The following is a 27,504-nucleotide window of genomic DNA, read 5'->3' as shown; positions in this document are numbered from 1 at the left end:
GAACAGAAGGGGGGAAAAAGACAAAGAGTAGGCAGAGTGATAGACAAAGATGGGGACAGAGAATAAATCCATAACTGTCTAGCCTCAGCTTCTTGCCTGTTGTGATTGATATGCCACCAGGGTCAGTCTCATTGGTTTTGTCCTCCACATCTCTTTCCATACCCACCTTAAAACAGCTTAGGCACTGTTGATGGAAGAAGTAAAAGCATTTATTAGACACCTAGCAGAACACATCACAAAGTGTAGCAAGGCCTCCTTTCAAAGGCAATAACTGTTTGATGAGAATGTGTCATTGGCAGCCAGAGCTGGAAGACTGTGAAGGAGTTTAAAAAGATTTAAAGAGAGGCAGGAAGTCTGGAGGAAAGCATTCCCAGGACTTGATGGAGATCTGTCTTCATGGGACCCATATTTTCATGATATGAAGATTCATTTCTCATAAGCGTGCAAAAGAAAATTTGTTTCACAGCAGAGTAAAAACATAGATACATATTGATAAAATAAATTCATATTGGCAAAGGTGTAATCCCATGCTATTAAGTAATTCATGCTTATTATTTCATTCAAACACGAACATTGAAAGCCAAAATGTAAAATGTGAACATTCTGGAAATTCAGGAAATTTAAAGATTATACAAGATATACTGAGATTACCAAAAGAAGACTAAAGATTTATGGGATAATCTTCAGAGCCAATAGTGTCCTTTATTATAGTAACAATATAGCATAAAAACATCATCTTGCAGACACCGTAAGAATTCACTTTTAAATTTCAAAATGAAAGACATAATATATGAAGTTTACAACCATCAGTTGGCCTTCTTAGAGAACCTTGCCCTGTTTTTATTGGAAGGGGAAAAAAAGATAGGGCTTTTATTTTCAATCTGGAACAACAAAGGTTCCATAAAAAAAATCTCATATTTTGTCTGAGTGCCATGCTTACTGATTTTCCAGCTGATTTGCAATTTCTTTTGCGGCAGCTTCAGTTTCATTACAGGTCATCTCTTCTGAAACCAGCCTCTTAATATTCTTTTCAAAGCCTCGTGCATTGTACTGTTCCGCAGGCTGTATATGAAAGGATTGAGCATGGGAGTCACCACTGTGTATAATATGGATGCAATTTTCAATTTTGACCCAGCATAAGTGGAGGACGGGCGGATGTAGATGCCTAACAGGGCCCCGTAAAACAAAGCAACCGTAGTAAGATGGGAGATGCAGGTGGAGAAGGCCTTGTATGTCCTGAGGCCTGAGGATATTTTCAAAACTTTGAATACAATGAAAAGGTAGGAAAAAATAACCAGCAAAAGGGGTCCAAGAAGAATTGCAGTGCCTTCAGTGACAAGCAGCATTTCAACAGATGAGGTGTCAGAGCAGGAGAGCTTCAGCAAAGGATGGAGGTCACAGAAGAAATGGGGAATCTCTCGGGAAGCACAAAACTTAAAATTACACATTGAAAGGACATACAGTAGGGAGTGGGCATAAGCCAGGAGCCAAGATGCAGCAGCCAGCTGTATGCAATGCCTGTAGCTCATGATTGTTGCATAATGCAATGGACGACAAATGGCTACGTAGCGGTCATATGCCATGGAGGCCAGGAGAAAGTTATCTGCTGCACAGAAGCTCACAAAGAAATACATCTGTGTCAGGCAACCACTAAAGGATATGAAGTTTGTGCGGGACAGCAGGCTCTGCAGCATTTGTGGTACAATGGTGGAGCTCAATCCGAGATCAGCCAATGACAGGTGACAGAGGAAAAAATACATGGGAGCATGGAGGAGGCTGGCACTGGAGAAGATCAGCAGGATTATCATGAGGTTTCCCAGCAGACAAAGCAAGTACATACAAAGGAAAACAGGAAAAAGTAGTCCTTGAAACTCTGGAGAGGAAGAAAAACCCAGGAGGATGAATCCAACAAAGTTGGTTTGGTTCTCCTGATTCTTTTCCATAGGTCAGCTGAAAAAACAGATTTTTGCATATTTGTATTTACATATCTGGTTGGTATTTCACCTAGATATGAAGGAAAAGAAATACAGTACTTCAGGATATGGGAGAAATTGGTATGAGTGATTTCAAGTCTTTAAGCCAACTGAATTATTTTGATTTGTATTCCAGCAATGGGACATGGGCAGCACATTTATTTCAGTATATATCTGGCAATGGTAAAGGCATACACAAATTTCTTCAAATTCACGTCACAGAACATAAACTTGCAATAAAGAAGATTGATATTAGATGTTTAGTATTCTATTTGCGATAGCTCCTAGGCTCACGGAATATAGGTTGGTGTTATGATATTTTATTTATGGCTTAGGCATGTGTTGTTGTGAGTTTGGTGTCTAAATAGCAGATGCCACTTAATTGTTTAGGACAGTTAAAACAAAAGAGTTTCACGTGGCTTCTCCAGTTTGGAGGAATGACATTTCGAATTGGAGATGATACTGAAGGTGATCCATTCTAAAGTGATATATAGTCACCTTAGGAAAAAAAATCCCCCAGTTTCTTTATTCACTCTTGAGGCCTGATTTAGAGATAGTTGAAATGACTGGTGAGTGACTTTTCTGAATCAAGGTGAGCCTGGCTAAAGAAACTGACCAACATAGAGTGTACTTTTATAAATATTTATTCAACAATCTAATTGTGATGATATAGTGTATTACAAACAAAATTATTTCATTGTTCCTTGCCTGTAAGACGGTCTCTTCTTCCTCTGAAGTGATAAATACTCAGGTTGAAATGGCCCATTTAGTAGCCTTCAAAATACAGCAAGCTGTCTTCCACTTGCCACAGATCATTCATCTATTTCATCCATCCTCGTGTGTCCTAACTGGCAGCAGCATCATGGCTCTTTGTGGATGACCAAGGATTGTGTTTGGGAAATTCTGTATGCAAAGCAGTTACGCAACAGCTTTTCTCCAAAGTCTGTGATTGTTTCCTGTGCTACAGTATTTAACTACTGTAGGACAAATCAAATTCTATCCATAACAGTCTTTTTTCAATTTCCTTTTCTGCATTCACCAACACCTTCATATCCCATCCATATCTTTATCTTCCAGTTTGCAAAAAGGCAATTTGAGGAGGATAATTTGATAGAGGAACCACACAACACAACTGTACTGGGTTCCATTTTTACAATGCAATATGTTGAGAACCCTTTGTATATAAAGTAGTCTATAAGAATGAGAGTTCCTTGTAAATGATCATATGGAGGCCTTCTACTGAGGCAGAGCTTTAATCCATTGCCTCCAATCCTCAATGCCCTGACTGTCATAGATGGGCTCCTTCTGACAAGCACTTTTCCCAGCCCTATCCGAAGAGGGAGGAGGAGTTCCATTGTGACATTCAGCATCTACAGCCTCTTCTCCCCAGCTGAGAACCAGCCTTTGCCTCCTATGCTCCTTAGCCAAGGAGTCTAAATGGAATAACTTAATCCTTCCATTGCAATGTCTTCTCACTGCTGCATCACCTAATCTCATTGCCTCTATATATAAAACACAACTTTGCAAAATGCTGTATGCAAAGCAGTTACACAACAGCCTTTCCTCAGATTCTGTGACTGTTTCCTGCGCTACAGTATTTAGCTACTGTAGAACAAACCAAATTCTATCCATAACAGTCCTTTTCAACTTTCTTTCTTGGACTCTTCATCTCACAGCTTCTATATATGCCACAGCTTTGCAAAAATGCGCTCTGCATTAAAGGAATTGGAGGGAGGGAGAGGAGAGAAAAGCTGAACAAGGAATTGCCTTCCTTCTGGGTTTCACTCAAATACAGCACGCAGGGTAGCAATAGTGTATGAGGATGAAGTGCAATTCTGTACATTTCTGATGTAGAGAGAGAAAGAGAAAACTCTTAAATAAAATGTTTACTGGTTTGTGTCCAGTAAAAAAAAAAGAATACTAAATATTAGACTGTACCTCTGGCAAAAAAGCTTTGATATCTCCACTGAGGTCCAGTTTCTTTTTTGGTGAAGAGATTCTTTACAACTTTTTCAGTTTTGAACAAGGGTTCAGGTTTCATGGGAGAGCATTTCCTCTCTCAAAGCAGATGTGCAGACAATGGTGAGGAGGCAGGGATAATTTCTAGATTGTGGCACCCCAAGGAAGAGACATTGGTGCAAAAACAAGGCTCTTTGGGGAACTGGTTAACCCAAGCTAGAACATTCAACAGCAATAACAAGTGATGTAAGATTGAATCGGAAAGTTGATGTCAAGCACAGGTTTCTGAGGGAAACAAAACGTAGTCAATCTGGCCAAAAAAGAAACGTAAAACAGTATCTGTACAGTATTAGGCAGACCTTCAAAAATCTACTTCATAGAGACATCAGAGACTGGTTCAAGTGCATTATATTATCATCTGTTTACCACTCCAATATTAAAGATATTGTCAGGATTAGGATTCGTTCCCTTCCCCAATAGTCCTCATGAACATCTTCTCACGTGTAAGCTCTATAAGGCTCAGTTCATATTTTTTCCTGGCCATTGCTATGCCTCTAATTATTAGGTACTAATAGGCTCTTGTTGAGAGCAGACCCTCCCAAGAAAAAAGAGAGGGGGGAAAACAAATTAAATGTTTTATTGCATTATATCTATTGAAGATTTCTCAGTGACCTTCACCTTACCATTTAATCCTAGCTTCTTTTGATTTTCTATTGCTTTTCTGTTGCTTAGAATCATAACTTTAGGTTCTTGGTTGCAGACGAAAGAAGGAAAAAGGAAGAGGAGAGGAGAGGAGATGAGAGGAGAGGAGAGGAGAGGAAAGGAAAGGAAAGGAAAGGAAAGGAAAGGAAAGGAAAGGAAAGGAAAGGAAAGGAAAGGAAAGGAAAGGAAAGGAAAGGAAAGTTTTTTGGGTTCAGGGCCAAACTAGTTGCTTTATGTTTAAGCGAAAAATGCCCCACGGCAATTGCATGATTGGCAAACAGTCTTTTTTTCCTGAAAAAAAAAAGTGTTTTCAGGCTAAGCAGGAGGGTCTGGTTCAGGTAAATGGAACTCCACAGAGTTTTCTTTAGCACAATCTATTGAGATGAATGGGATACAGTTACAAGAACTCCAGCAACTGAAAAGTTTCCAATTTATAATCAATATACCATCATATATTTTAGGATAGAGATTTTCTGATTTTCTCTCTAGTAGCTTTTCTATAATTCAACATGTTTCTTCAATGATAACAGGGAACATAAGAATTTCCGTCAGACTAGAACCCAGCTCTTATAAACTGCTGAAACTCTACAACAAGAAATCCAATTAAATCCTTTCAGCATATTTACCTCCGGAGTAATGTTTTTAAGTAAGAAGTGATTGGCCAAGATAAACTTAATGTTTTGGTAATGCTATTGTTAGAAAAATAAATGATACAGCACACAGACAAGGTAGCAGAAAAGTTTGCCAAATAGAAAGAACGGCAGGCAAAATTGCTACAGAAATGAAGATTGATCTACTGTGAAGTTTAGAAGAAGCTATAAAAGGAAATTGGAGGTGGCTGCATGGTCATATTTTCAACTGAAGAAAAATTATAACTTAGGGGAGATTATATCTCTCTCCTGGGGAATATTGATCTTGCAGCTCTGCTAAATAGGAATTTACCAAATTATAATCCATCAAATTTGTATTATATTGTACCACGCTACGTGAAAATTGGAGCAAGTATACCAATATGCTGGATATTGGAGTATGTCAAGAATACTGGTTTTTGATCAGTATGTGTGCTACCTGCTCTAACGTATGCCGGAATTAAGGAGAAACTTCCTGACAGTGAGGACAATCAACCAGTGGAATCGTGGGTACTCCATCTCTGGAGATTTTTAAGAAGAGACTAGACCTCTCTGAGATGGTATAGGTTATCCTGCTTGAGCAGGGGGCTGGACTAGAAGACCTCCAAGGTCCCCTCCAGCTCTGTTCTATTCTATTCTATTCTATTCTTACATGGATACTAACCTCACAATTGATATAAAAACTACAAGTGCATAAACAGCCATGGGAAAGATACATGCTCAGCATTACAAGACAAGATAGAAAGACCTGCACATAGATTAGAGAAGAAACAAAAGTATACGATATCATCAAGAGAGTAAAAGAATTGAAATGGAAATGGGCTGGTCACGTAGCAAGAAGATGGCAGGTGGACCAAGTCAGGCATAGAATGGATCCCACTTGATAAAAAAGCATCCACAAAAGAGACCTAAAATGACATCAGCAAGTATTGCAGGCCCAATTGGCAAAAGAAAGCTCAGGACCATTTCGGTTGGAAACATGCAGAAGAAGCCTTCATCTTGCAGTGGATAGACAATGGCTAGAATGATGAAAGAATACTGGATATATAAAGAAATTAAACAATATGTTACTGTCTCTTCTACTCATGATATACATGGAAAAATATATTCTAAAACAAACAGTTCAATTAGTTTATTTTAAAGGCAATTTTTTTTCATTTTAATATGTTATCAGGAACAGAACAGATACCACGAGGATTCCTTGGCGCTCTCTGAGCTTGCTTGTTTTCTTGCAGACATTTCATTACCCAAACTACGTAACATCATCAATGCTGGGGTAATGAAATGTCTGCAAGAAAGCAAGCAAGCTCAAAGAGCACCATGGACCCCTAATGTCAACCCTGAACTACAAATAGCAGATACCCTCGTGGTCTTAATTAGGATTGGATCTAAATATGGAACTGTCCGGGGTCCTGAAAAATCTGACCTATTACGGTCGACATCCCTCTGTCTTTCATAACTTCTCTCAGGTGCTTCCTTGTGATCACCTCAGGAGAGTAAGATCTATCAAGCACAGAACATCTAGAAATATTTAGCATGAAAAATGGAGGAAAGTGAGATCTGCCCTTAAAAATCAATGGAAACATTTGAGTGGGTTTATTACTCCAACATTTTGAAAAAAAAGCCCAATGAAAACTATGCTCAGTGAAATAAATACTGATTAAATTTTCAGGAATAAAAACTTGGAAGACCTGAAGGTAGGACAGAAGAATGAGACTCAGAGTTGAAGTGCTCAGTGTGACATTTTCTGGTAATTTAATTATTTTCCATCTAATAGAAATTATCAAGCCAAATAAAAACTAGCAATATTTCTGCATAGTTGAAAGATTTCCGAAATCTGCAACACTAATATAATCTTTTTGGGAGGTGGGATGTGAAGAACATCATTTCTCTTAAATTCACAGAAACATGCTGTAAAATCCATTCCAGCATGCAAGTGATAAGCCAATCTTTATGCCAGTTTGTGTTAAGTAGAATTTGAAATATTGGATGTACAGGAAACCATTTGATGTTTTAATAATTAAAAGACATACAAACAAACAACTAGGAGAATAACTTGGATAATGTTCCTAGATTTACAAAAGAGATTTTTTTTTTATTTTTTGCAAGACTTGGTAAGAAGAGACAAAAGGAAAAAAAGAAAAGAAATTGAAAACTTCTAGGACATTATTTGAAGTGGTTGAATGATGAGGTTTTAAGGATTGTCTATGGATAGGATATAGGGGGAAGATATTGTTGTATTTTAAGCAAAAATAATAAGTTGTTAAAATTGTTTACACTTGTTGAGACAAGGGGGAAGTTACTTTATATTTCTTTTTTCTTTATATTCTTATTTTTTTCTTTCTTCTCTTCTCTTTCTTTTACATTTTTCCTTCTTTACATTTTTTCCTCTTTATTTTTTGTAACTTTATATCTCTATAATTGTAATATTCAATAAAATTATTGTAAAAAAGAGGACCCAATGTTGGGAAAAACTGCAATGAGCAATCCCCGCCAACTATGAAGCATGATTTTCAGGGATCATTGGCAGTGGCAATTAAATTCTCGTCCTTGAGATTCTCTCCAGACCTTCTACTCAGCATGAGATATGATTGGCCCAAAACACTTAGTAAACAGCATGTGGCAAAGACCAGAGCACCAATTGGATCTAGTCAGGACCCAGCCTTTGATGCCAGTGAATCCCAACAGGTACTCTGCCTCCCTTATGGTTTACCTCACTAATCTCAAAATACCTAACACCAAAGGGCCTTTACTCTGGCACAATGTCATGCCCTCCCCTCCCTTCAGCTGTCCTTGAAGGCCAATGCAGGTAGATTCCCTACAAGGAGAGTCAATGCCCTTGTGACTCTGAAGACACAGAAACAACAACGCTGTGCTTCTCCAGTGCCTGTATTAGAGAGACATTCTGTCAAGATTGAATTGCTAAAATGCTTGCTAACCTCTGTCGCTACTCAACTTGCCACAGAAACAAAGGGGAGGGAAAGCCTGGGAAAGAAAAAGGAGTTTCACGTAGCCATCCACGGACCATGAGACCCAAGGTCACAAAAGCAGGTATCTGACAGAGAAGTGGACTGTTCCCATAACAAACCAAAGGGATGTGATTGGGCAACATGAACACTTGGTGGGTGGGGGTAATGAAAAGCTATTGTTAATTAACCAGATTTTCACGCGAGAAAACTAGAGTTGATTTTGCTTCTTTAGTACCAAAATGTGTATTCAATAAAGTTTATCTTTTATGGCACCTCAAAGCTGTAAAGTTTCCTCAATGTTGAATTCGCTAGCCGGACAGTGGACACATTCATATTAACCTTGTAGGTGCATACATACCCAGGGTGAATTCTACCCCCTTCTGCTTTTAGATACCAACCCTGCTACAACATATAATGTTATGTTTTGAAGGGAATGATGATGACTTGTGCCATAAATTAGTCTTAATGAGCATCTAGCTTGGAAATTCTAGAGGACTCTGCATTGGAATAGATTTAGTCTGTCACATACTAAACTTCATGCTCCTCATGCTCATTTAATGTTCCTCTTTTTAGATTTGTTTTAGACTTTTGTTTTTTATACATACTTCTGTTTTATATTTTTAAAACCCTTTATAATTATTATTTTTTAGATTCCAATGTATTCTCTATACTTTTTAGTTGGCTGTATCCCATCCTTCTTGTACTGGTCTTTGACCACAATAAAGATTTGATTTGCAATAAGCAATAATAAACTGTTTGTGTAGAAACACATATCATAGGGTTTGAAGTCTACACAGATCAAAAAAAGGAAGGCAGAAAAGATAATACTTTCATCCCTTTATTAATTATGAGAGAAACAATAAGATCAATTGATGATACAGTTACCAGTTTGCATGATAGTTTATTTGTATTTGTATTGAAACATTTACTTTCAACCCGTAGGTTTTAACAAAATAGGAATAATATGTTTTACTGATTGTAGGGATGAACAAAAGGTAATATATTTGTTTCCTTGATTTATATCGTACATTTCATGCAAAAATTCAAGACAACATAGAGAGTACTTCACCCTCCCATTTTTCCCCAAACAACCTTGTGAGGTAGGTTAGACAGAGAGACACAACACAAGTTAGCAAAAGACAGATAGTTTTAAATTCAGGGACTTAATTCCCAATATATGGCAAGGAAATCAAAATAGCCTATAAAAAAAATCCTGTGATTTCACCAGCAAATCTTTGGCACTGGGAGATGGTTCTGACTGACAGCAAGAAAAGTAAATGCTGTGATTCAGGAAGACAGAAATCTGGTGGAAGAGGAGTTGATGATTCACTGTGATTAATTTCAGACTCTTGTAACCTAGAACTGAAATACCTAGTATTTCACATTTATGGATAACAGCCATGCTTAAAAAGAAGAAGAAGAAGAGACTTCTTTAAGGGCAGGATAAAAGCAAACGAAATTAATCAGAAAAGCAGAGCCAACTTGGTAACGTTGTAGAGAAACCAACTGAAGGATGGTTAATTATTCATACTCTCTAATTTCCTCTGTAACAAGAATAGATATTTCCAAGTAATTTTTGTAAGAAGAAAATAATGGAGATTTAGGGATTTAGTGTAGAGGTTGAAGGCACCAGATTAGATCCAGGGATCAATAAGTTCTAATCCTGCCTTAGGTCCAAAGGGTGACTTTCTGTAGGAGGAAGGCAATAGGAAAATACAAAAATGTAGCCAAGAAATCTATAGCATCCAATAATCAATTGAACACCCACGGAGACACACAAACGTACACAATACATTAAGCGAGAATTCTGGCTTTTACCTTGCAAAAGAATCAGTTCCTTAAAAGCAATAATAAACACTAGTTGCTTCATACGCTTCGGCCAAAATGTTCCCAGGGAAATAAATAAACTTTATTTTTGAGCAAACACCACTTGGAAAACCCTGCCTTGTGATGAGACCAGCAGCTCTGATAGCTTGCAAAAAAAAAATACTGCCAGTGTCAAAAGGCATCACAGAAGTTCTTTCAGACAATAAGCAGGGTGTTTTCTGACAGTTGAAGTTTGCTTCACGGAACAGAATGGCTTATAATGTTATTGACAGATCTCCAGGCACCTTTGTATGTTGAGAAATAGCTAATATAAAAAGTAACTCTAAATGCCAGGAATCATTGGCCAACTTTCCATTGACAGGCAAGATTATTTGTACCTATGGCTGAGGATGCTGGTTCCACTAAAACCAATTCCTTACCAGTCTCTTTATGGCTGTGTGTATCTCGCTGTTCCTCAGGCTGTATATGAAAGGGTTGAGCATAGGGGTGACTACTGTATAGAATATTGATGCCACTCTCAACCTTGAGACAGAATAGGAAGATGATGGGCGGAGATAGGTGCCTATCACAGTGCCATAGAACAAAGCCACAGTGGTGAGGTGGGCACTGCAAGTAGAGAAAGCTTTGTACTTCTTGGACTTAGATGGAAGCTTCACCACCTTCATGACAATGAAGATGTAAGAGAAAATAATGAGAAGCAGAGGCCCAAGAACAATGGTTGTTCCTTCGCTCACAAGAAGCTTATCAACAATGGAGGTGTCCGAACAAGAGATTTTCAATAAAGGATGGAGGTCACAGAAAAAATGGGGGATTTCTCGGGAAGCACAGAAAGTAAAATTAGATACTAACAGGATGTACAACAAAGAGTGGGAGTGAGCCAGGAGCCAAGATCCAGCAGCCAACAGAAGGCAGCACTTGAAGCTCATGACTCTGGCATAGTGCAATGGGCGGCAGATGGCTACATAGCGGTCATATGCCATGGAGGCCAAGAGAAAGTTATCTGTCGCAGCAAAACTCACAAAGAAATACATCTGTGTCAGGCAACCATTATGGGATATTGCTTTCGTCTGGGTCACTAAGTTGTATAGCAATTTGGGCACTGCAGCAGAACTGAATCCAAGGTCAGCCAATGACAAGTGACAGAGGAAGTAATACATGGGAGTGTGGAGGAGATTGGTACTGGAGAAGATCAGCAAGATTATCAAGAGATTTCCTAGCAGACAAAGTAGGTACATACAGAGGAAGATGGGAAAGAGAAGCACTTGGAGGTCTGGTGAGGAGGAGAAACCCATAAGGATGAATCCAGCAAAGATGGTTTGATTCTTCTGCTCCATGTTCATCATGCAACTCAGGCATTTAGGACCAAGTTCTTGTCTACTTCTCTGCTCTGTATTTCAGCTAGATAAAAAGGTAATAAACTAGTTTGAGAGATAGAAATAGATGTACAGCTGTTAAATATTATCCATAGGAATTTTGCTTATGAAAGACATACAGCTTATTTTAATTTGCATTCCAACAACTGAAAAAAGCCACTCCCTCCAAATATGGCCAAGGTCTGCATAAATCTCTCCTTTTTCACTTTTTCTGAGCAACTGAGAATCTTGTTGATATATTAGGACTAGTTTTGTTTGTTTTTAGATACTGTAGATGGGGGAATATACAATGAGAAATTATTTATGAGTGTTAAAATAGGGGAATGGACGTTAAAAGAAAAGTTTCTGATAATTGGACTGATTAATTAAGAACGTTATTTTTTTAAAAAATGACAAAAGGGCTCCAGAATTCCTTTGCCAATAACCCAGTTCCTTCTTCCTATAAATTAAGCTGAAATGGCTTAATTTAGGGGAATAGTAATGGTGCAGAGAGTTGACTGGTTGCCCAGAAAACGATGTAAAATAGTATTATTAAGTGAACAAGGCTACAGTTATAAAGAAATTAGAAGAAAAAGTGGTGGAAACTTAACCAAAGGTGGCATTTCTACTGTACACTTTTCCCAAAAGGTTTCCACAATTTTGGCATATACTACTGTATATGCAGACACAAAGGAAAGGGGGAGATAAAGCTGAATAAAGCATTAAGAAGATCATATTCTTTGCCCATAAAATATAATTGGATACGTTACCATAGCTCTACTGGAATTGGAAGCCTTGATGTCTTCACTAAAAATGGATCTCTTTCATGAGGATGATACACCTTGTTACAATCATTCACCTAAGAACAAAGTCTTTGCAGTGTAACCTTTTTCTTCCTGAAGCAGAGGTGACTAAGCAGTGGTATAAATAGGACCCTTATTGTAATGAGATGGAGATATTTCATTTTCATTGTGGCTCTCCAAGGAAAGAAAATATAAATTATGAAGACACTCTTCAGGGAACTTGTTAATCAAAAATAAAACATTTCAACAGGAATACCAAGCAATCTAAAATTGGCTAGGTTGGTGGATACCAAACATAACTGTTTTTTTTTTAATAAACAAGACTTTATTGGGGCAAACAGTATTATTCTCAATGTGCTGGATCTCCAGAAGTCTACTTCCCAACAGCAAACATCACCGGTTGTAGTGTGCAGTCTTATATTAGGAAACCTGTATATTATCACCAGTATATTAATATTATGGATCAGAGTAGGACTTGCTTTTTCTCATCTGATAGGGTATTATCAATATATATCACTCGCTTTAGAAAAAGTAGCTTTGAAAGCTTAAATAAGTAAATAGCAACAACACCTAGTGGGCAAATCTGCATAACACTTTAATCCAGTTGCAAACTCTGAGAACATACCACTGCAGTCTTAATACTGCTTATTCTCCACTCAGCTATTTGTATTTCAAAAAAACTTGATTTGCAGGGTTAAATGTATTGTTTTATCCGCTTACTGTAAAAAGATTTGGTTGATACATTTAAATTATTGTGAGAGGTACAATTACAAGGATCATTTTTAAAATTGATAGGCATGAATCTATCACCATTAGCCTTACCCAATTATTTTATTCCTCCCATGGAGAATGCATTTTCCTCTTCCACACTTAGAATGGACCTCTTCTATAACTTTCTTTTTCAAGTGAAGGCAAGTATTTGCCTGTTTTCAGGTTTCCTACTGTTGCAACAAGGTTCCTCTTCTGCACAAACAGTATCCATAAAGCTTCCTATTATCTGCATAACTTTGCACTTGCTTGGCGAAAGTGTGATGATGTTTTCATAATATAATCCATATACTGGATTACTCATGATAAGAACAGTAAAATATCTATATTTCTCTATTCTTTTCATGTCTGCCAATAGTCATTCAGCTGCCCTGTGTTAGTTGGGGAAGGGTGGGCCACAGGATCATCTGCAGGGCTGCTGTGAGGAATAATCTAACTGCTTGGCTTATAATAAGTCATGCACATCCCACTCAGAGGTGGATTCCACCTAGGAAGGTCTAGCTAAGATGCCTGGGTCTTGCAGTGTAAGCTAGAATGAGTTTGAATTGGTGACTCTCGAGGAAGTGGACAGGATTCTCCAAGCTGTTTACATCTATGTCTCTCCCAGGTTGTTGAAGGCACTCAAAAGCTATCCTGCAGTTGGGTCCATGCTGTGGAGTTGGCCTGTTTCAAGGAGAGCCTTGAAAGAGGAGGCAATGTGCCCCCTCAAGAGGCTGTGCCTGGAATCAACAAATTTTTTTATACAGTTATTGTCATGTCTTCAACTTTCCATTTAAAAATGGGACCTTCTCTGTTGTTGAGAAGATGGTCAGAGTCTAGTTAAGTTTGGAGGAAGCAAATTATTGATATCTGTTCCAGTTAGAATTCAAGGATTTAGTATGGAGTCAGTAATAATTATGTTTGTCAATGACTTTTGATGTTGTTGGGAGGGATGGTGCATTCATTGACCTCTCCTTGATTTCTCAGCCGCTTTGGATACAGTCTCAATATCTTTTTGGACTGGCTGTGAGGTTTGGGAAATGGGGCACCATATTAGGTTGGTTCTCCTTTTTCCTTCATGGCAGTTTCTGATTGGTATTGACAGAGGGGTAGAGATTGCACCCTCAGCCCCTTCTATGAGTGGTGCCACAGGGCTCAATAATCTCTCCCCTCTTGTTTAACATCTATATAAAACCATAATGTGATATCATCTGTCAGTTTGGGGTATAGTATCAAGAAAGCCATTAAAACTCTCCTGTTCCGGCAGGCCTGGGGTTGATGTCCCCGGGGGGGGATACGATTGGGACATGCTGTATGAATGCACTTATTTTTATTGTTATATTTATTGTTTTAATTTTGTACGCCACCCTGAGTCCCTAGGGATTGGGCGGCATATAAATTTTATTAATAAATAAATAAACAGATTGCTGATACCCATTTATACATATCAACTCTGCATTGTTCAAGTGATATAGTTGATGTTCTGTCTTGATTGTACCAAGATTGAATGGCTGTACCTATTAGGACTCCCTAGATCCTAGAATTCTTTGTCTTTAATCTCTGTTTTTGGAAGGAATTGTACTTCCTCATTCAAATCTGGTGTGCAATCTAAGTGGAGGCATGGCAAGCAAACACATCTCCATGGAGAATGGAGATGATAACCATGGCAAAGACTGAAGAACTGGCAAGTACACTGGTTCTTCATAACCCTGGTCTTCCTTCCATCTGGACATGAAGAAGATGGGAGATCACCCATCTGTGCCTTGGATGGCTGCTCTTCCCATGGGTTTCATTGCTGGAAAATGAAAGGCTCAGTCATCAAGCTCATTAACTATGGCAGAGCCTTTCACTAATCACTTTCAGAATTGCCTATTTAATTATCTTTAAAGTACTGAAGATCTTCAAAAAGGTGTTTGAAAAGCTGCTAATGAGTTTACCTTCACTTCTAAACCAAAGAAAAGGACTATATATTTATGAACTTAAAAAGCTGAAATAAATGGCAAAAAAGATAAATAAGATTTTGACCCAAGAAAGTTATAAATTATTTAAGTATCCAGACAAATTTGGAATATTGGAACTTTTACCTCAAGATTTTGGAATTAATTATATAAAATAAACAGATTTTGGGGGAGAACCAGAATTATTTTGTCTACTATAGGTCCTAACAGAGATTAGAGACCTTATGATTTAAATTAGGCACTAGAGGGGACTAAAAATTCTAGGGAAAAAGGAAGGGGGGAAAAACCTGCCTAGAGTTTGATTGGGATTGGGATTTACAAAATTACACCAAAGGAATTATCTGAATAATGTCTTTTTATTCAACTTACAAAAGAGGCTTGAGGAAGTCCATGCAATGTGAGAAAGAAGAATTGAAGAGGGATTAAATCTGACAACAATATTTATTTATTTACTTATTTTATTTGTATTCCACCTTTATTATTTTTACAAATAACTCAAGGCAGTAAAGGTATCCAACACACCTTCCTCCTCCTATTTTCCCCAGAACAATAACTCTGTAAGGTGATTTGGACTGAGAAAGAGTGACTGACGAATTTTAAAGATTAAAATTTTCAGAGTAAAAATAAGGAATATAAAGTTGCTTATTTGATCAAAGTTAAAATAAGATATGTGTCAAAGCAAGAACATTCAATGTTATGAGATTTTGCAATGGGTATGGACATTATTGAGATGGACAAGGGCTTTTTAAAAAAAATTGTGTTTCTTTTTTGAAAATTTTGTTATGCAAAGATCAATCTCTCCTTGTCCCTTTATCCTCCATTTTCTTTTCAATTTTGTTTTTCTTAGAGCTATTTCTCTTGTTTTTGTAATTTGCTTTTGTTTGTTGTGTACAGCCCTTGATAGCTTTCAGCAGAAAAATAACGGGGAGAAAGTAATTAAAAAAATAATTCTAGATCTATGGGCAGGTTCTCCCGTTCAGCAAAAGGAATGGAGCTGTCCAGGGTCCTGTAGCTCTAGTCTTTTGTACAATGCCTGTGTCAGTGATAAATAATATCTAATCACTTCATCTGTTGGGGTCTCTTCTCTCTGCTTCCTCCTCCTCCTCCTCCCTCTCCTCCTCCTCCTTCTCCTCCTCCTTTTTCTTTCCTTTTACAAACTGTCTCACTGAAGTTACGTACAGTATATTTTAAAGGCTAAAAACCAAGGGAACAATGACTCCTAGTCCCACATTGGGCACAAATGGCTAGCTGGCTTAATATCAGGGATGAACAGGTAACCGTGGAAGTTGGGAGCTGATTGTTTCCTGGAACTCTCTCTCTCTCTCTCTCTCTCACACACACACACACACACCCCAGAAGATGGTAATAGCAAGCCAATTGCAGTTTAAAAAAATGTTTCAAAGAACATGCACCAACTTATCTGGGCCAGTTAAAACTGACAAAGGCAGAAAGAAAGAACAAACTATAGTAGGGATGGTTATGGTGACTTTTTTTTCTGCATATCTGTTGTTAATATTATTTTAATTGCAGTTTACTTTGTATCATAGCATGTGAAGCATTGAGTATCTTCTATGTACAGGGAGGTTTTATTTCAAAGGAAGCTGAAACTGATTTCTTCCAGGAACCTCTGTTTGCCTTTCAACAGAGAAACAGATATTTCTGTGGGTCACAATGTCTGTGAAAGATATGAGACATGTATTGGGGGTGGTGGAGGCACAATTTTATTTTTAAGCTCTACCAGTCCCCTAACCCAGTAGTTCTCAACCTGTGGTCCGTGGACCCCTGGAGTGCCATGATGTCATCACAGAAGTTTCGCGAAGACTTGAAGAAATGTTACGATTTAAATCTTGAATTGAGTCTTGAGGTTCCATGGCCGGGGTCTATGGCCACAAAACGTATTTAAAAGGGGTGAAAAAAAGGTTGAGAACTACTGACCTAACCTGTTTATATAATTGCCTGCTCTCCAACCTGGATAACTACAAGATGGGCTTCCTTTCTTACTTACGGTAATTTTTAGCTGGCCATGACAGAGCGATCTGACAGGAAAATACAAAATCAAAAGAAACTTGCACTGTCCTCTCCTTTTCTTTAAAGCCCATCTGAGGGTCTCCTTATTAGTCCAAGTTTGAGTTTGATTTTTCCAAAGGGCTTCCAAGGTCTCTGCCCATTTAGCTAGATTGATAGGCCTGAATTTCATATAACCCTTACTGTGTTTGAACCTCTTATAATGGAATCCCCCCCCCATTTAAGATAGAGAGAGCCAGGTTGGTGCAGAGGTTAAGATGATGGCCTAGAAACAGGGAACTAGGAAGTTCCAGTCCTGCTTTAGGCACAAAGCAAGATGGGTGAATTTAGGCCAGTCATTCTCTTTCTCTCTCGGCCCTAGGAAGCAAGCAATGATGAACCATTCTTGAAAACCCTGCTAAAACAACTGCAGGAACTTGTCCAAGCGATCTCCAAGAATCAGACATAACTGAACAGAAGGGGGGAAAAAGACAAAGAGTAGGCAGAGTGATAGACAAAGACAGGGACAGAGAATAAATCCGTAACTGTCTAGCCTCAGCCTCTTGCCTGCTGTGATTGATATTCCACCAGGGTCAGTCTCATTGGTTTTGTCCTCCACATCTCTTTCCAAACCCACCTTAAAACAGCTTAGGCACTGTTGATGGAAGAAGTAAAAGCATTTATTAGACACCTAGCAGAACACATCACAAAGTGTAGCAAGGCCTCCTTTCAAAGGCAATAACCGTTTGATGAGAATGTGTCATTGGCAGCCAGAGCTGGAAGACTGTGAAGGAGTTTAAAAAGATTTAAAGAGAGGCAGGAAGTCTGGAGGAAAGCATTCCCAGGACTCGATGGAGATCTGTCTTCATGGGACCCATACAGTATTTTCATGATATGAAGATTCATTTCTCATAAGCGTGCAAAAGAAAATTTGCTTCACAGCAGAGTAAAAACATACATATTGATAAAATAAATTCATATTGGCAAAGGTGTAACCCCATGCTATTAAGTAATTCATGCTTATTATTTCATTCAAACACGAACATTGAAAGCCAAAATGTAAAATGTGAACATTGTGGAAATTCAGGAAATTTAAAGATTATACAAGATATACTGAGATTACCAAAAGAAGACTAAAGATTTATGGGATAATCTTCAGAGCCAATAGTGTCCTTTATTGTAGTAACAATATAGCATAAAAACATCATCTTGCAGAGTCACCCTAAGAATTCACTTTTAAATTTCGAAATGAAAGACATAATATATGAAGTTTACAACCATCAGTTGGCCTTCTTAGAGAAACTTGCCCTGTTTTTATTGGAAGGAAAAAAAAAGATAGGGCTTTTATTTTCAATCTGGAACAACAAAGTTTCCATTAAAAAAATCTCATATTTTGTCTGAGTGCCATACTTACTGGTTTTCCAGTTGATTTGCAATTTCTTTTGCGGCAGCTTCAGTTTCATTACAGGTCATCTCTTCTGAAACCAGCCTCTTAATATTCTTTTCATAGCCTCCTGCATTGTACTGTTCCGCAGGCTGTATATGAAAGGATTGAGCATGGGAGTCACCACTGTGTATAATATGGATGCAATTTTCAATTTGACCCAGCATAAGTGGAGGACGGGCGGATGTAGATGCCTAACAGGGCCCCATAAAACAAAGCAACTGTAGTAAGATGGGAGATGCAGGTGGAGAAGGCCTTGTATTTCCTGAGGCCTGAGGGTATTTTCAAAACTTTGAATACAATGAAAAGGTAGGAAAAAATAACCAGCAAAAGGGGTCCAAGAAGAAATGCAGTGCCTTCAGTGACAAGCAGCATTTCAACAGATGAGGTGTCAGAGCAGAAGAGCTTCAGCAAAGGATGGAGGTCACAGAAGAAATGGGGAATCTCTCGGGAAGCACAAAACTTAAAATTACACATTGAAAGGACATACAGTAGGGAGTGGGCATAAGCCAGGAGGCAACATGCAGCAGCCAGCTGTATGCAGCACCTATAGCTCATGATTGTTGCATAATGCAATGGACGACAAATGGCTACGTAGCGGTCATATGCCATGGAGGCCAGGAGAAAGTTATCTGCTGCACAGAAGCTCACAAAGAAATACATCTGTGTCAGGCAACCACTAAAGGATATGAAGTTTGTGCGGGACAGCAGGCTCTGCTGCATTTGGGGTACAATGGTGGAGCTCAATCCGAGATCAGCCAATGACAGGTGACAGAGGAAAAAATACATGGGAGCATGGAGGAGGCTGGCACTGGAGAAGATCAGCAGGATTATCATGAGGTTTCCCAGCAGACAAAGCAAGTACATACAAAGGAAAACAGGAAAAAGTAGTCCTTGAAACTCTGGAGAGGAAGAAAAACCCAGGAGGATGAATCCAACAAAGTTGGTTTGGTTCTCCTGATTCTTTTCCATAGGTCAGCTGAAAATACAGATTTTTGCATATTTGTATTTACATATCAGGTTGGTACTTCACCTAGATATGAAGGAAAAGAAATACAGTACTTCAGGATATGGGAGAAATTGGTATGGGTGATTTCTAGTCTTTAAGCCAACTGAATTATTTTGATTTGTATTCCAGCAATGGGACATGGGCAGCACATTTATTTCAGTATATATCTGGCAATGGTAAAGGCATACACAAATTTCTTCAAATTCACGTCACAGAACATAAACTTGCAATAAAGAAGATTGATATTAGATGTTTAGTATTCTATTTGCGATAGCTCCTAGGCTCACAGAATATAGGTTGGTGTTATGATATTTTATTTATGGCTTAGGCATGTGTTGTTGTGAGTTTGGTGTCTAAATAGCAGATGCCACTTAATTGTTTAGGACAGTTAAAACAAAAGAGTTTCACGTGGCTTCTCCAGTTTGGAGGAATGACATTTCGAATTGGAGGTGATACTTAAGGTGATCCATTTTAAAGTGATATATAGTCACCTTAGGAAAAAAGATCCCCCAGTTTCTTTATTCACTCTTGAGGCCTGATTTAGAGATAGTTGAAATGAACGGTGAGTGACTTTTCTGAATCAAAGTGAGCCTGGCTAAAGAAACTGACCAACATAGAGTGTACTTTTATAAATATCTATTCAGCAATCTAATTGTGATGATATAGTGTATTACAAACAAAATTATTTCATTGTTCCTTGCCTGTAAGACGGTCTCTTCTTCCTCTGAAGTGATAAATACTCAGGTTGAAATGGCCCATTTAGTAGCCTTCAAAATACAGCAAGCTGTCTTCCACTTGCCACAGATCATTCATCTATTTCATCCATCCTCGTGTGTCCTAACTGGCAGCAGCATCATGGCTCTTTGTGGATGACCAAGGATTGTGTTTGGGAAATTCTGTATGCAAAGCAGTTACGCAACAGCTTTTCTCCAGAGTCTGTGATTGTTTCCTGTGCTACAGTATTTAACTACTGTAGGACAAATCAAATTCTATCCATAACAGTCTTTTTTCAATTTCCTTTTCTGCATTCACCAACACCTTCATATCCCATCCATATCTTTATCTTCCAGTTTGCAAAAAGGCAATTTGAGGAGGATAATTTGATAGAGGAACCACACAACACAACTGTACTGGGTTCCATTTTTACAATGCAATATGTTGAGAACCCTTTGTATATAAAGTAGTCTATAAGAATGAGAGTTCCTTGTAAATGATCATATGGAGGCCTTCTACTGAGGCAGAGCTTTAATCCATTGCCTCCAATCCTCAATGCCCTGACTGTCATAGATGGGCTCCTTCTGACAAGCACTTTTCCCAGCCCTATCCGAAGAGGGAGGAGGAGTTCCATTGTGACATTCAGCTCTACAGCCTCTTCTCCCCAGCTGAGAACCAGCCTTTGCCTCCTATGCTCCTTAGCCAAGGAGTCTAAATGGAATAACTTAATCCTTCCATTGCAATGTCTTCTCACTGCTGCATCACCTAATCTCATTGCCTCTATATATAAAACACAACTTTGCAAAATGCTGTATGCAAAGCAGTTACACAACAGCCTTTCCTCAGATTCTGTGACTGTTTCCTGCGCTACAGTATTTAGCTACTGTAGAACAAACCAAATTCTATCCATAACAGTCCTTTTCAACTTTCTTTCTTGGACTCTTCATCTCACAGCTTCTATATATGCCACAGCTTTGCAAAAATGCGCTCTGCATTAAAGGAATTGGAGGGAGGGAGAGGAGAGAAAAGCTGAACAAGGAATTGCCTTCCTTCTGGGTTTCACTCAAATACAGCACACAGGGTAGCAATAGTGTATGAGGATGAAGTGCAATTCTGTACATTTCTGATGTAGAGAGAGAAAGAGAAAACTCTTAAATAAAATGTTTACTGGTTTGTGTCCAGTAAAAAAAAAAAGAATACTAAATATTAGACTGTACCTCTGGCAAAAAGCTTTGATGTCTCCACTGAGGTCCCGTTTCTTTTTTGGTGAAGAGATTCTTTACAACTTTTTCAGTTTTGAACAAGGGTTCAGGTTTCATGGGGGAGCATTTCCTCTCTCAAAGCAGATGTGCAGACAATGGTGAGGAGGCAGAGATAATTTCTAGATTGTGGCACCCCAAGGAAGAGACATTGGTGCAAAAACAAGGCTCTTTGGGGAACTGGTTAACCCAGGCTAGAACATTCAACAGCAATAACAACTGATATAAGATTGAATCGGAAAGTTGATGTCAAGCACAGGTTTCTCTAGTCAAAGAAACATAAAACAGTGCCTGTACAGTACTAGGCAGACTTTCAAAAATCTACTTCATAGAGGCATCAGAGACTGGTTCAAGTGCATTATATTATCATCTGTTTACCACTCCGATATTAAAGATATTGTCAGGATTAGGATTCGTTCCCTTCCCCAATAGTCCTCATGAACATCTTCTCACGCGTAAGCTCTATAAGGCTCAGTTCATATTTTTTCCTGGCCATTGCTATGCCTCTAATTATTAGGTACTAATAGGCTCTTGTTGAGAGCAAACCCTCCCAAGGAAAAAGAGAGGGGGGGAAACAAACTAAACGTTTTATTGCATTATATCTATTGAAGATTTCTCAGTTACCTTCATCACTGCTTACCATTTAATCCTAGCTTCTTCTGATTTTCTATTACTTTTCTGTTGCTTAGAATCATAACTTTATGTCTTGGTTGCAGAGGAAAGAAGGAAAAAGGAAGAGGAGAGGAAAGGAAAGGAAAGGAAAGGAAAGGAAAGGAAAGGAAAGGTTTTTTGGTCCAGTTTTTCCAATACATGGAGGGCCAAACTGGTTGCTTTATGTTTAAGCAAAAAATGCCCCACAGCAACTGCATGAGTGGCAAACAGTCTTTTTTTCCTGAAAAAAAAGTGTTTATTCAGGCACTTAAAGCATATAGATTGGAGGTGACCCAAGGCAAGTTCAGCCCATGAGTTGCTTTTTCAGGTATAACGTTTTTTGAGATTGATCAGTTTTCTACTATGAATGTCAGGCCATGCAGACAGAAACTAATTGAATAACTATTTTTTAAAAAAAAACAATTCTAAAGTTTATTCCCCTCCCTTTGTTTTGTTGTTTTCAGGCTAAGCAGGAGGGTTTGGTTCAGGTAAATGGAACTCCACAGAGTTTTCTTTAGCACAATCTATTGAGGTGAATGGGATACAGTTACAAGAACTCCAGCAACATCACCACGGGTATGCTGCAACCGCTGTAAATGTGAAAAAGGGTCCTAAATCACTTTTTTCCATGGCGCTGTAACTTTAAACAGCCATCAAATGAATTGTGGTAAGTCAAGGACTATCTGTAATCCCTTTTCAAAGTTAACACAATAGGCTGGACCTTAAAGAGAAAATAAACAGCGTTATATAAGAGATAAATTACATGAATGAATGACTGAATGAATGAACGAATGAATGAACGAATGAACGAACAAATCTAACCAGCTTTAACTCTGACTACATTTGTCTGTTGTGCAAATTAAGCATTCGGTTCTGAATTAATTTCATGGTGCCTGGGGAATTCTGGGAGCTGAAATCCATACGTCTTAAAGTTGACAAGGTTCACAAACACTGGGTTAAGCTTTTAACTAACCAAATTTAATGGATCCTTTACTTTATTTAAAGCATTTGTCCAACTGCCAGGCTTTAAACCGATTGTGGACAACTCTCAATTAAAAAATGAGAAGACATATGAAATGGTGTTGAAACTATAAAACTAACATATAATTTATTGTAAGGCTAAGCACTCATTGGGCCAAGACTGACAATCCTGTGATGGGTGACCAGAGATGCTTAGCCGAATTGACCCATGTAACATGAGAAGTCAATCTTTAAAGGACCTCTGGCCCTGAGAGATGCCAATATCAATTGCAAATTCAAGGCAATTCTGCCAAGCCCGATACCCAGGATCTTGGTCAAGCCAGAGGCTGTGCCACACAGTGCTCTCCTGGGCAGCCTGCATCTGTGGTCTCCTTACAGCACGTCAGCCCCTTGGCAAGGGAGTCAAAATTTTTTACCCATTTTGTTCATGATGATGCAGTGGCGGTAGTAGGCGGTCTCCGCAGAAGTCTGGCCAATTTCTTTCAAACTGTCACCAATGTGCAGGCCCAGCAATGCCACCAGCTGCCCCAGCAGAAAAAAGTCAGCTGTGGTCTAATGAAAGGAAGGAGAAAGGAGGAGAAAGATGATAAGGGGGCTCATGAAGCTTTCAGCCTGCTGAAATCATAGAATATAAATCATGGAGCCTTAGAATCATAGAATCACAGAATCATACAATCACAGAATCATAGAATGATAGAAACTTGTAATCATGGAATCGTAGCATCTTAGAATTATGGTATCATAGAATCAGAATCTTAGAATCACAGAATCTGAGAATCATAGAATTATACAATCTTATAATCATGGAACCTTATAATCATAGAATCTTAGACTCATAGTTTTATGTCTTGGGGTTCGCGGCATTGAAGCGACACACACATTCATGTTGTAACCAAGTTCTTCTTTATTTGATCCACGTTACCACTCAGTAACCAACAGGCTTACAGGCCTTTTATAGTTTCCCAAACAGCCTATCCTAAATCTCCTTTGTTCGTGCCTTGCGCCTGTGCGCAAGGCCGGCGCCAACCAGTCTAGTCCTGGGCAGCTTTTGGTTTGCCCAGGACCATTTGCAACATTTCTGGGCCTGCTGAGCTGCCTCATCAGGCCCAGAACACAACACATAGAATCACAGAATCTTAGAAATATAGAATCATAGTATCATAGAAGCTTAGAATCATAGAAGCTTAGAATCACAGAACCACAAAGCTGGAAGGGACTGTGGATTTCTTCTCCTCCAACCCGCTGCTCAAGCATGACTCTTTATAGCATCCTGGTCACATCCCAAAGGTACTTTTTCCAAAAGGCAACTGGACTTTCTTCGTTATTTTTCCTCTGAAAAACATTTCACTTCTCATCCAAAACTGTGACTTACATCGAAATCTGTCTGTTCAGAAACAAACTTCAGGAGGTGCCAGGTGCTTTTAATTGCCCTCTGTCTCTCGTGAATCTTGGGAGATGCAATCCAGATATTTGTGTGCTACTGTTCTATCCCAGCCTATTGCTGTCCTTGTTAAAGGCACAAGGACCAAACACCTGCTGATAAAATAGGCTGGAGACTTTAAAACAAAACAAACCCCTTTTAATATGGGTGACAAACCTGCCAAATAGTCCAAAACACAAAGAGCAAAACTCAAGTCCAAGTGAAGGAAATAGTCCACAGGAAACACAATGCAAACAGAAGAGTAGTCACAAGCAAGATGAACAGACCAGAATTCCAAGAAGTATTTTGCAAACGGTTGCCTTCAGCAACCAGCACCGCCCACACCTCCTCTTTTTATACAGCAGTTCCAAGGCGTTGCCTCTCATTGCCTTCTCCTTTTACCCTGGAGTTGCCGTATTGACTGCTGCTGATTTACTCTCGCTAATTGACGACGTGTGCGAACATCAATTAGCAAGTCCATCAGGTGTGAATCTTCTGAGTCTAACTCATTCTCCTCACACAGCTGAGCTTCATCAGGAACACGACTGGAGAGCCCAGGCTCTGCATCAAACCATGAGTCCTGTAATTCATCAGAGCCTCCCTCTGCCCCTGAGGGCCCTTCAAATGCCTCCTCCACCTCCTCCTCAGATTCCTCAGACTCAGCTGTTGGGAGCACAGGCTGGCACAGAATCACAACAGCTTCCAGGAAAAAAAAGAGAGAGAGAAGGAAGGAAGGAAGGAAGGAAGGAAGGAAGGAAGGAAGGAAGGAAGGAAGGAAGGAAGGAAGGAAGAATTTGTGATTCACAGTTTGAAGATCCACAGAATTTGCCACCACTGGGGGAAAAATTTGAAGGAACCAAATGAAGTTGAGACATTTGGCAGTTTGGGTCTATTCTAGACTCAAAACTAGACCAAAAATTGAAGATTTCTGGAATAAAGCTAGTCCTCGATTTACAACAGCTCACTTAGAGCCCTGGTGGCTCAGTGGTTAGAATGTGGTATTGCAAGCTAATTCTGCCCGTAATCTGGACCGTTTCAAGGTCGACTCAGCTTTCCTTCCTTCTGAGGTCGGTAAAATGAGGACCCAGATGGTTGGGGACATTATGCTTAGAGATGGTTGTAAAAGGACTGTAAAGCGGTATATAAGTCTAAGGGCTATTGGTATTTAGCGTTCAAAATTACAATGGCACTGAAAAAAGGAGTCATGACTGTTTTTCACACTTACAACTGTTGCAGCATCCCCATGGTCACCTGATCGAAATTCAGACATGTGGCAACCGACTCATATTTATGATGGTTGCAGGGTCTGGGGTCTCGCAATCCCCTTTTGCGACCCTCTGACAAGCCATTCAGTAACTTCGAACAGTCACTAAATGAATGGTTGTAAATCAGGGACTGCCTGTGTAGGTAGTCCTCAACTTACAACCACAGTTGGAACGAGAGTTTGTGGTGCTTAGTGACTTGTGCCTGGCCTTTTACTATCTTTTCTTCCATTGTTAAATGAATAACTCAGGTTGTTAAGTGAATAATGCAGTCATTAGGCGGATCTCATTTTCCCCATTGGTTTGTTGGAAGCCAATTGAGCAGGTCTCAAATAGTGACCAGGTGATCCCAAGTTGCTGCAACCATCACACATACAGGTGATCCTTGACTTATGACCATAACGGAGCCCAAAAGATCTGTTATTAAGAGAGATGTTTGTTTAGTGACTTTTGTTTCATTTTATGACCTTTCTTGCCACTATTGTTAAGCAGATCACTGCAGCTGTTAAGTTAGTATCCCGGTTATTAAGGGAATCCAGCTTCCCCCTACGACTTTGCTTGTTGGAAGGTCGCAAAAGGAGGATCACACGACCCTGGCGCACAGTGATGGCCATAAATATGAGTCAGTTGCCAAGCATCTGAATTTTGATCACATGATCTTGGGGATGCTGCAAAGGTCGTAACTGTGAAAAACGGTCATAAGTAGCATGTTTCAGTGCCGTTGTAACTTTGAACGGTCACTAAATGAATGGTTGTAAGTCGAGGACTGCCTGTACAGGGCCAATTGAGAAGCACCTGAACTTTGATCACTTGAAGGTGGGGATGCCAGGATGACTGTAACTGGAAGGGCTGGTCATAAAGTCACTTTTTTTCAGGAATGGCCTGCACACCATCAAAGAAGACGGTCTACCTATCCCAGGTCCTAGGGAAGGACTCAACCGGTGGACAAAATTGCTAAGTCCCGTCTAAACATCCGGTTGACTGTGCAACAAAGCACAATGATAATAATAGTAATAATGCCACATTCAATGTGAAAGAAGAAAAAGCCTGGAGAGTGGACAGGACAGTAGTGGAACGACTGTGGCAAAGGCAAGCAAGGGTAGTACCAATAGTAATAGTCGCTGTCAACATTGCTAATATTGAATATTCTTGCTTTGACAATATATGCAGAACCGTCTGGTATTTTTAGAGTTAAATCAGGTGACAGTGAAAGGGGAGGAGAATATAAGGAAAGCCCGGGAAAAAGAAACGGAAGTGAATCTTTGCCCTCCAAGTTAATTAGAAGATGTGAATCATGACCCCAAAATAGGGGAGGGGAAATCCCTGGAATGTTATGTGCAAAGGAAGGGAAATTCAGATCTTAGCATTTCCACCATGCTGTGCTGACATCTCTGTAATACTAATAAAGGCTTTTTAAGTTAAAAAAATGCCTGAAAGTTCTTTGAAGTGCTTCGTTAATCAGACACATGACAGTCGCCTTGAGTGCAAGCCCAAAAAAACTAGAGCACCCTTGAACATCATCGGCATTGACAAATTCGCCATCAGTCAATTGCAAAAGGTGGCTTTACTGGGAAGAGCTTTCATTCTGCGACAATATCTGTAACACCATCAAACATCCAGATCTGCCTATCCCAGGTCCTCAGGAAGGACTCGACAGGTGGACAAAATTGCCAAGGTCAGTCTAAACATCTGGCTGACCATTGCAACCAACCACAATAAAAATAACTCTTACCATCAAGATATCCTGCAGGGAATCCAAATTGGGAGCCTCCGACAGCAAGCTGGTGAGCATGGCATTGCAGGCGGTAACTGTCTGGTGATAAAAATCCTAAAAGGAGAAA

The 27,504-nt window shown here is 39.2% G+C and overlaps 2 protein-coding genes and 1 pseudogene across 2 annotated transcripts; all 3 read right to left on the bottom strand.

The window, feature by feature from the left end:
- Positions 1 to 620: 620 nt before the first annotated feature.
- On the bottom strand, positions 621 to 21,424 carry LOC120306650 (olfactory receptor 1L4-like). Its single transcript, XM_039340260.1, has 2 exons — positions 21,308 to 21,424; positions 621 to 2,004 (listed from the first exon to the last, which is right to left on the bottom strand). The coding sequence occupies exon 2, from the start codon at positions 1,941 to 1,943 to the stop codon at positions 996 to 998; it is 948 nt and encodes a 315-aa protein (XP_039196194.1). The 5' UTR covers positions 1,944 to 2,004; positions 21,308 to 21,424; the 3' UTR covers positions 621 to 995.
- Positions 9,055 to 12,318, bottom strand: LOC120306652 (olfactory receptor 1L4-like). Its single transcript, XM_039340262.1, has 2 exons — positions 12,182 to 12,318; positions 9,055 to 11,457 (listed from the first exon to the last, which is right to left on the bottom strand). The coding sequence occupies exon 2, from the start codon at positions 11,400 to 11,402 to the stop codon at positions 10,461 to 10,463; it is 942 nt and encodes a 313-aa protein (XP_039196196.1). The 5' UTR covers positions 11,403 to 11,457; positions 12,182 to 12,318; the 3' UTR covers positions 9,055 to 10,460.
- On the bottom strand, positions 18,382 to 21,414 carry LOC120306648 (annotated as a pseudogene).
- Positions 21,425 to 27,504: the final 6,080 nt, after the last annotated feature.

Source organism: Crotalus tigris, unplaced genomic scaffold (assembly GCF_016545835.1).
Source record: "Crotalus tigris isolate CLP2741 ecotype Arizona unplaced genomic scaffold, ASM1654583v1 scf7180000017742.2353718, whole genome shotgun sequence".
Taxonomy (NCBI): domain Eukaryota; kingdom Metazoa; phylum Chordata; class Lepidosauria; order Squamata; family Viperidae; genus Crotalus; species Crotalus tigris.
This window is presented reverse-complemented; position numbering and strand designations above follow the sequence as displayed.